Raw genomic sequence first — 10170 nt, forward strand, 5'->3', positions numbered from 1 at the left:
CTGACTCTCCCCCCATCGGGTCAGAGGCTGGGAATCCTGCAGCGAGTAACTCCCCTCCTGACTCTCCCCCCAAAGCCCTGTCCCACCATCGACAAGGCACAAGTCAGGAGGGTGAGGGAATACTCCCCACTTGCCCTGGACGGGGTCAGCTCCAACAAAACTCGAGAAACTCAACACAGTCCAGGGACAGAACAGCCTCCCGACCTCCCAGCCTGATCAAAACACTGACCCCCACCATCATCACTCCCTCCCTCCACTACCGACACACAGTGGCAGCTGGGCTCTTAGGAATGCCCGGCTGAGCTCCAACACTCCATCCCCATCCCTCCGCCCCCAAGGTAGCTGCGCTCATTAGGAATGCCCGGCTGAGCTCCAACACACCCTCTTCCCACCCCCGAGGTAGCTGGGCTCATTAGGAATGCTCGGCTGAGCTCCAACACCAATGCAGAGGGGCAGCAGTGTGTACCGTCTACGAGATGCACTGGAGCTCCTCTGACAGCACCTTCCAAACCCCCCTCCTGTTATCCCCCGGAAGGGCAAGGGGCAACAGACACAGAGGGGACATCACACCCCGTTTTGAGTTCCCCTCTGAACCCTCCCCCCCCCCCCCCCCCATCGCCGACTGGGAACGATAGGGGCTATTCTTCAAGTGTCACTGGGGTCAGAATCCTGGAGCCCGCTCCCTAACAAGGCACTGTTTGGGGGGGGGGGGGGAAACGGGGGGAGGTGAGGCTGGAATAGGTTCAAGAAGGCATTGTGTCAAATAGACAGTTGCATGATGGGAAATCTGGCCAACCTCTGGTTGGGACACAAGTTGACAAGGGCCAAAGTGTAGCTGACCTCAGCAGGACTTGGCGCAGGCCAAGTCCCACATTAATTCTTTAATCTCAGTCGACCTGGATTAACTGGCTCCACGTGAATTCTGGGATACTGACTAAGCCTAAATTTGGACATTCCACAACATCCCCCTGAGCCTCCAACAAGAGCAAGACTATGGGATAATGTGTGTGAGGCAAGGGTTTGGGAAGTCAATATGAAAACTTGGGAGGTAATAGCCCAGATTAGAATTCGACGCACCGGTCTATTGGACAACGGACCCTCGCGTGATAGTCATTGACAGCTGTTGATAGGCTTTAAGTACAAAGCTTCCTATATTTTTTTTCTCTCTGTAAGTGCAAACTTGTGAGAGAAACTCGGAGCTATAAGGAATTCCCTCTCTCCCCCCAAGGTGAGTCGTTGTGCATGTGGTTTCCTCGTTAATAAAGATCTACTCTTCCGTCAAAACAAGGTTTGTTTGAGGGCCTTGTTGAGTGCAGCTCTCACAATCCTCTCGGTATTTTCAGTTCATGTCTACAGCAGCTGACCCCCCACCCCCCGGCTTCTCCAGGGGGCGGGGGGAACTGGGGACAAGGATGATAAACTCTACTCCGCTTGGAACTTGGGAACAGGACCGAGAGCTGGTTGATACCTGACACAGAGACAGGATCTGTGCGACAAAGAGCACTCCAGTTACTGTCACAGCCTGATATAAAGCTTTCCTTTATCGGTCAGAGTATTGAGTACAGGAGTTGGGAGGTCATGTTGCGGCTGTACAGGACATTGGTTAGGCCACTGTTGGAATACTGCGTGCAATTCTGGTCTCCTTCCTATCGGAAAGATGTTGTGAAACTTGAAAGGGTTCAGAAAAGATTTACAAGGATGTTGCCAGGGTTGGAGGGTCTGAGCTACAGGGAGAGGCTGAACAGGCTGGGGCTGTTTTCCCTGGAGCGTCGGAGGCTGAGGGGTGACCTTATAGAGGTTTATAAAATCATGAGGGGCATGGATAGGGTAAATAGGCAAAGTCTTTTCCCCCCTGGGGTGGGGGAGTCCAGAACTAGAGGGGCATAGGTTTAGGGTGAGAGGGGGAAAGATATAAAAGAGACCTAAGGGGCAACTTTTTCACCCAGAGGGTGGTACGTGTATGGAATGAGCTGCCAGAGGATGTGGTGGAGGCTGGTATAATGACAACATTTAAGAGGCATTTGGATGGGTATATGAATAGGAAGGGTTTGGAGGGATATGGGCCGGCTGCTGGAAGGTGGGACTAGATTGGGTTGGGATAATCTGGGTCGGCATGGACGGGTTGGACCGAAGGGTCTATTTCCCTGCTGTACATCTCTGTGACTCTGACCCAGAACTCCCAGTTCGTGCCCATCCTTTAGCGCCAACGATCGTGAAGTCGCGTCACTTTTTCGTCTCGGCCTGATGCCGGGAGTTGGGTTTCTCTTCCGTTTGACCAGTCTGTCTCAAAACCAAACTCAGAATGTGGTTTCCCAACCACACGACTCAAAGGATCGCGGACTGCCCAGTGAAAAGGCTAACCACAACCACAGTGTGTGTGTGTGTGGTCTGGGGTCACGGGGAGACTCCAGACCAGGTCAATGACGGCTCCTTGTTATCGTCACTGTGCTTCAATTCCACCCCCCCTCCCGGGGTTTGGGGTGGGGGGGGGGGGGGGGGTGCAGGATGGGATTTGAACCCACAGTCCCCACACAGCCACTAGATCATCACCTCCCCGCACATGCGCCGCGCCTGGCTTTCGAAGGCCTGCAGGAGGGACAGAGAGACTTTGCCCTGAAGCACGGTCAAAACACGCATTCCTGCCTCTCCCAATGCAAGGTGGTTACAACAAAAGCTTGCATTCCTTTGGAACCCTTCACGTTGTCAGCGACACATTGGCTGCGCTGAGGCTTTAGCTGCGCTGTAGGCCCGGGATCGGGACTCCTTACAATGTCCGTGAGGCTTTAGCTGAGCTGTAGGCCCAGTATCGGGACTCCTAGCGATGTCTGTGAGGCCTTAGCTGTGCTGTAGGCCTAGTATTGGGACTCCTAGCGATGTCTGTGAGGCTTTAGCTGTGCTGTAGGGCCAGTATCGGGACTCCTTACAATGTCTGTGAGGCTTTAGCTGCGCTGTAGGCCCAGTATCGGGACTCCTAGCAATGTCTGTGAGGCCTTAGCTGCGCTGTAGGCCTAGTATTGGGACTCCTAGCAATGTCCATGAGGCTTTAGCTGCGCTGTAGGCCCGGGATCGGGACTCCTTACAATGTCCGTGAGGCTTTAGCTGAGCTGTAGGCCCAGTATCGGGACTCCTAGCAATGTCTGTGAGGCCTTAGCTGCGCTGTAGGCCCGGGATCGGGACTCCTTACAATGTCCGTGAGGCTTTAGCTGCGCTGTAGGCCCAGTATCGGGACTCCTAGCGATGTCTGTGAGGCCTTAGCTGTGCTGTAGGCCTAGTATTGGGACTCCTAGCGATGTCTGTGAGGCTTTAGCTGTGCTGTAGGCCCGGAATCGGGACTCCTTACAATGTCCGTGAGGCTTTAGCTGCGCTGTAGGCCCAGTATCGGGACTCCTAGCAATGTCTGTGAGGCCTTAGCTGCGCTGTAGGCCTAGTATTGGGACTCCTAGCAATGTCCATGAGGCTTTAGCTGCGCTGTAGGCCTAGTATTGGGACGCCTAGCGATGTCTGTGAGGCCTTAGCTGTGTTGTAGGCCCAGTATCAGGACTCCTGGCGATGTCCGTGAGGCTTTAGCTGTGCTGTAGGCCCGGGATCGGGACTCCTTACAATGTCCGTGAGGCTTTAGCTGCGCTGTAGGCCTAGTATTGGGACTCCTAGCGATGTCCGTGAGGCTTTAGCTGCACTGTAGGCCCGGGATCGGGACTCCTGGTGATGTCCGTTAGGCTTTGGCTGCTCTGTAGGCCCAGTATCGGGACTCTTGGCGATGTCTGTGAGGCCTTAGCTGCGCTGTAGGCCCAGTATCGGGACTCCTGGCGATGTCTGTGAGGCTTTAGCTGCGCTGTAGGCCCAGTATCGGGACTCCTGGCGATGTCCGTGAGGCTTTAGCTGCGCTGTAGGCCCAGTATCGGGACTCCTAACGATGTCTGTGAGGCTTTAGCTGTGCTGTAGGCCCGGGATTGGGACTCCTTACAATGTCCGTGAGGCTTTAGCTGTGCTGTCCGCCCAGTATCGGGACTCCTGGCGATGTCCGTGAGACTTTAGCTGTGCAGTCGGCCCAGTATCGGGACTCCTAACGATGTCTGTGAGGCCTTAGCTGTGCTGTAGGCCTAGTATCAGGACTCCTGGCGATGTCCGTGAGCCTTTAGCTGTGCTGTAGGGCCAGTATCGGGACTCCTTACAATGTCCGTGAGGCTTTAGCTGCGCTGTAGGCCCAGTATCGGGACTCCTGGCGATGTCCATGAGGCTTTAGCTGCACTTTAGGCCCAGTTTCGGGACGCCTGCCGATGTCTGTGAGGCCTTAGCTGTGCTGTAGGGCCAGTATCAGGACTCCTGGCGATGTCCATGAGGCTTTAGCTGGGCTGTAGGCCCAGTATCGGGACTCCTAGCGATGTCTGTGAGGCTTTAGCTGCACTTTAGGCCCAGTTTCGGGACTCCTGGCGATGTCCGTGAGGCTTTAGCTGCGCTGTAGGCCCAGTATCGGGACGCCTAGCGATGTCCGTGAGGCCTTAGCTGTGTTGTAGGCCCAGTATCAGGACTCCTGGCGATGTCCGTGAGGCTTTAGCTGTGCTGTAGGCCCGGGATCGGGACTCCTTACAATGTCCGTGAGGCTTTAGCTGCGCTGTAGGCCTAGTATTGGGACTCCTAGCGATGTCCGTGAGGCTTTAGCTGCGCTGTAGGCCCGGGATCGGGACTCCTGGTGATGTCCGTTAGGCTTTGGCTGCTCTGTAGGCCCAGTATCGGGACTCTTGGCGATGTCTGTGAGGCCTTAGCTGCGCTGTAGGCCCAGTATCGGGACTCCTGGCGATGTCTGTGAGGCTTTAGCTGCGCTGTAGGCCCAGTATCGGGACTCCTGGCGATGTCCGTGAGGCTTTAGCTGCGCTGTAGGCCCAGTATCGGGACTCCTAACGATGTCTGTGAGGCTTTAGCTGTGCTGTAGGCCCGGGATTGGGACTCCTTACAATGTCCGTGAGGCTTTAGCTGCGCTGTCCGCCCAGTATCGGGACTCCTGGCGATGTCCGTGAGACTTTAGCTGTGCAGTCGGCCCAGTATCGGGACTCCTAACGATGTCTGTGAGGCCTTAGCTGTGCTGTAGGCCTAGTATCAGGACTCCTGGCGATGTCCGTGAGGCTTTAGCTGTGCTGTAGGGCCAGTATCGGGACTCCTTACAATGTCCGTGAGGCTTTAGCTGCGCTGTAGGCCCAGTATCGGGACTCCTGGCGATGTCCATGAGGCTTTAGCTGCACTTTAGGCCCAGTTTCGGGACGCCTGCTGATGTCTGTGAGGCCTTAGCTGTGCTGTAGGGCCAGTATCAGGACTCCTGGCGATGTCCATGAGGCTTTAGCTGGGCTGTAGGCCCAGTATCGGGACTCCTAGCGATGTCTGTGAGGCTTTAGCTGCACTTTAGGCCCAGTTTCGGGACTCCTGGCGATGTCCGTGAGGCTTTAGCTGCGCTGTAGGCCCAGTATCGGGACTCCTGGCGATGTCCATGAGGCTTTAGCTGCGCTGTAGGCCCAGTATCGGGATTCCTGGCAATGTCCATGAGCCTTTAGCTGCGCTGTAGGCCCAGTATCGGGACTCCTTACAATGTCCGTGAGGCTTTAGCTGCGCTGTAGGCCCAGTATCGGGGCTCCTGGCGATGTCCATGAGCCTTTAGCTGGGCTGTAGGCCCAGTATCGGGACTCCTGGCGATGTCTGTGAGGTCTTAGCTGGGCTGTAGGCCCAGTATCGGGACTCCTGGCGACGTCCGTGAGGCTTTAGCTGGGCTGTAGGCCCAGTATCGGGACTCCTGGCGACGTCCATGAGGCTTTAGCTGCACTTTAGGCCCAGTTTCGGGACGCCTGGAGATGTCCGTGAGGCTTTAGCTGGGCTGTAGGCCTAGTATCAGGACTCCTGGCGATGTCTGTGAGGCTTTAGCTGGGCTGTAGGCCCAGTATCGGGACTCCTGGTGATGTCTGTGAGGTCTTAGCTGGGCTGTAGGCCTAGTATTGGGACTCCTGGCGATGTCTGTGAGGTCTTAGCTGGGCTGTAGGCCCAGTATCGGGACTCCTGGCGATGTCCGTGAGGCTTTAGCTGCACTTTAGGCCCAGTTTCGGGACGCCTGGAGATGTCCGTGAGGCTTTAGCTGCGCTGTAGGCCTAGTATCAGGACTCCTGGCGATGTCTGTGAGGCTTTAGCTGGGCTGTAGGCCCAGTATCGGGACTCCTGGTGATGTCTGTGAGGTCTTAGCTGGGCTGTAGGCCTAGTATTGGGACTCCTGGCGATGTCTGTGAGGTCTTAGCTGGGCTGTAGGCCCAGTATCGGGACTCCTGGCGATGTCCGTGAGGCTTTAGCTGCACTTTAGGCCCAGTTTCGGGACGCCTGGAGATGTCCGTGAGGCTTTAGCTGGGCTGTAGGCCTAGTATCAGGACTCCTGGCGATGTCCGTGAGACTTTACCTGAATGGTAGTTCCTGGAGCGTAGGTTTGAATGGGAAGGATTTCGTGGAGATAGGGTCTGGCTGGTTGGCTCTTTCAGGGTCCGGTACGGCGACCATGAAATTCTCTCCCTGTCCTGTCCCGGAGAACGCCAGGGTGGTCAACGACCATGCTGCGTGCGCCGACATGACAGAGAGCACTGTGGAAGGAATATGGCCGCCAACGCCTAGCCCTCCCTCGAGTGGGCAATGGGGTCGGTGGGGTGAGGTAGTGATGGTCAGGGGGGTGTGTGGGTGTGTGTGTGGGTGTGTGTGTGGGTGTGTGTGTGGGTGGGGAGGGGGTGTTGCTCGTGACTGGCCCCGATTGAGGGCACGACTGCTTTGGAACTCTGTAACCAGGCCACAGAGCTCGGCTGTGGTTTCCTGTCACCTTTTCTGCTTCAGATACAGCAGCACCTCTCAGCTCTCAGGGTCACACCCCAAACACGTCTCTCTGGCTCTCAGCCCTTCCCGAACACCAACAGCCCCGTTCACAAATGGCACGCTTTCCCCCTTCCCGGCTGTGCGCTCCCTGGTCAGATCCAACAGCCGCGGAAATGGTAGGGGCTGGACACTCTCCCCCTCCACTCTCCTCCCTCCCCCCCACCAGCCTCCACCAACCCCCCCCCTCACTGCCCCCACCATCCAGAACCTCTTCCTCAGCCCCACATCTCTTGCGGTTGATGTGTGATTTTTGAAATGTTGACGGTTAGAGAGAGAGAGAGAGAGAGAGAGAGAGAGAGAGGGGGGGGGGGGGAGAGGAGCGTTGCTGACACGTGAATGAGAAAGAGATTCGAGAGAGACAGAGACAGAGAGAGACAGTAGAGAGAGAAACAGAGAGAGAGAGAGACAGAGAGAGACAGAAAAAGAGAGACAGAGATAGAGAGTAGAGAGAGACAAAGGCAGAGAGAGAGACAGAGAGAGAGAGAGAGAGCGAGAGAGAGAGAGAGACAGAGAGACAGAGAGAGACAGACAGAGACAGACAGAGAGAGAGAGACAGAGAGAGACAGAGAGAGACAGAGAGAGACAGAAAAAGAGAGACAGAGATAGAGAGACAGAGAGAGACAAAGGCAGAGAGAGAGAGAGAGACAGAAAGAGACAGAGAGAGAGAGACAGAGAGAGACAGAGAGAGAGAGAGAGAGACAGAGACAGAGACAGAGAGAGAGACAGAGATAGAGAGAGACAGAGAGAGACAGAGACGGGCACATCCAGAGATGGAGGAGATAACGAAATAGCAGAGACAGAGAGAGAGTGTGAAACTGAGAGAGGATTGAGACAGATTGAGTGACAGCTGAAGGAGGAGAGAGAGAGAGAGAGAGAGAGAGGGAGGGAGAGAGAGAAGGGGCGACAGAGAGAGGGACATTTGGAGGTGAAACGAAGGAGAAAATACCAGCGGGACAGAAAGCAAGATCGAGGGGGTTCGAGGACAGAGAGAGCGACGGAGACTCAGATGGTGGGAGAGAGGGGGATTTGGAAGGGATTCCGAGAGAGACAGAGAGAGAGAGAGAGAGATTTAGTGATCAAACAATTGTGAGACCGAGAGAGCTCAAAGACAGTCAGTGTGATGGAAATTTAGGTAGAGTCAGAGAGAAGGATTTGGAAACGATTGACAGAGAGAGAGAGAGAGAGAGACTGATAGATTTGGAGATCAAACAAACAACATCATAGCGGAGGGAGTACAGAGACGGGCAGAGTGATCAAATCACAGGTAGGGGAGAGAGAGATAGTGGAAGGGAATTGAATAGAGAGAGAGAGGGAGGAAAACTCAGCAAACAGTGTAATGACAGAGGAAGAGAGAGCGAGCGAATTTAAGAAGATATAAAGAAACAAGAGAGTGAAGAACACAGACGGGGGAAGGTGTATTGAGAGAAAGGAGAGTGGCAGGGACCGAAGGAGTGAGGCAGAGAGAGAGAGAAGGACAGTGGGCACCTTCAGGAAAGGGAGCGGGGAGTGTTTGTGACAGGTGTAAAAGGGGGTTTGGAAAGTTACAGGGGAATCCAGGGCTAGAGGGGGGTTGTGGAAGGAGACGGAGATAGAGAGAGAGGTAGAGCAGGTGGTAGTGCGAGGGTGGTTGGCTGGATCTCCAGGAGCTGAAAGCAGCCGACAATCTGCAACGAGGGAGGGGGGGGGAGTGGGGTGGGGGAAACGGGGTGGGGGTCGCGCCCTCAATGGAGGGACACCACCTGATGTGCTGATCAGGAAATCGCTCCCATCCGATCCCTCAATCTCAGCACCGAGAGCGAGTCCTCATTGGAAACCTAACAGGAAAACGTGTCTCCTTCCCCCCTCCCCGCCCCCCCCCCCCCCCCTCCTCTTCCCCGCACCTTCCCCATCTCCCACCGCGTCGACTGACCAGGGGAGAGACACAGACTGAGACACAGCGTGGTACAAGGGGACAATCTGCAAATGAATCCGAACCCAAACACCGAGGATTGCAAAGGTAAGTGGCGGAGGTTGTGTCAACTCCGTGCAAGGGAGAGATTCGGAAAGAGGGAACCCAGGCCCTTCCCAGGGAATGGGGGGAGAGGTAGTGGGTTTGGAAGGTGCTGTCAGAAGAGCTCCAGTGAGTCTCTGCATTGTGTCTTGTGGACACTGCTGTCCTTCTGCATCGGTGTTGGAGCTCAGCCGGGCATTCCTAATGAGCCCAGCTACCTCGGGGACGGAGGGAGGGAGTGTTGGAGGTCAGTCGAGCATTCCTAATGAGCCCAGCTACCTCAGGGGGTGGGAGGGAGGGAGTGTTGGAGCTCAGCCAGGCATTCCTAACGAGCCCAGCTACCTCGGGGGTGGGAGGGAGGGAGTGTTGGAGCTCAGCCGAGCATTCCTAATGAGACCAGCTACCCCAGGGATGGAGGGAGGGAGAGTTGGAGCTCAGCCAAGCATTCCTAATGAGGCTTTTGGGCATTGGTGGAGAGAGGGAGTATTGATGATGGGGGTTAACGTGTCAATCAAGGTGGGGAAGAGTTGCTTTGTCCTGGAGCTGCTCAAGTGCTGTCAGAGCTGAGCCCATCCAGTCACGTGGAGAGATTTCCCTCACCCTCCTGACTTGTGCCTTGTCGATGGTGGGACAGGGCTTTGGGGGGAGAGTCAGGAGGGGAGTTACTTGCTGCAGAATTCCCAGCCTCTGACCCGATGGGGGGAGAGTCAGGAGGGGAGTTACTCGCTGCAGGATTCCCGGCCTCTGACCCGATGGTGGGAGAGTCAGGAGGGGAGTTACTCACTGCAGGATTCCCAGCCTCTGACCCGATGGTGGGAGAGTCAGGAGGGGAGTTACTCGCTGCAGGATTCCCAGCCTCTGACCCGATGGTGGGAGAGTCAGGAGGGGAGTTACTCGCTGCAGGATTCCCAGCCTCTGACCCGATGGTGGGAGAGTCAGGAGGGGAGTTACTCGCTGCAGGATTCCCAGCCTCTGACCTGATCCTGTCGTTGTAACTTGTTGGTGTGTTTGAGTTTCTGATCAGTGATGAGTGCTCCCTCCCCCCCCCACTCCCACCTTGGTGATGATAGTATTGCTGAATGGCCTGAGGAGATGGCATGTTGGAGAGGGTTATTGCCTGGCACCGTGGTGGCAAAAATGTCACTGGGAACCAACAGGGTGGTGGCTTTATCAGAAACTCTCATTTCCAAACAAATCTGAAAGAGACAAGGGGTGAGGGAGAGGATCCAGCTGAGCCGCTGTGAAATCTCCCATTGAGGCAGGACCTTTCAGAATGAGTGCGAGATTGAGGT

General features: G+C 55.7%; 1 protein-coding gene across 1 annotated transcript in view; it reads left to right on the plus strand.

The window, feature by feature from the left end:
• LOC140454484 (RLA class II histocompatibility antigen, DP alpha-1 chain-like) overlaps positions 1-9142 on the plus strand; it is a 43091-nt gene extending 33949 nt beyond the window's left edge. Inside the window, exon 4 of the mRNA XM_072549265.1 lies at positions 8801-9142. Within this exon, the coding sequence (XP_072405366.1) occupies positions 8801-8818 (18 nt within the window). The 3' untranslated portion in view covers positions 8819-9142. The remainder of the gene's footprint in view (positions 1-8800) is intronic.
• The last annotated feature ends 1028 nt before the right edge of the window (positions 9143-10170 follow it).

Source organism: Chiloscyllium punctatum, chromosome 29 (genome assembly GCF_047496795.1).
Source record: "Chiloscyllium punctatum isolate Juve2018m chromosome 29, sChiPun1.3, whole genome shotgun sequence".
Lineage (NCBI taxonomy): Eukaryota > Metazoa > Chordata > Chondrichthyes > Orectolobiformes > Hemiscylliidae > Chiloscyllium > Chiloscyllium punctatum.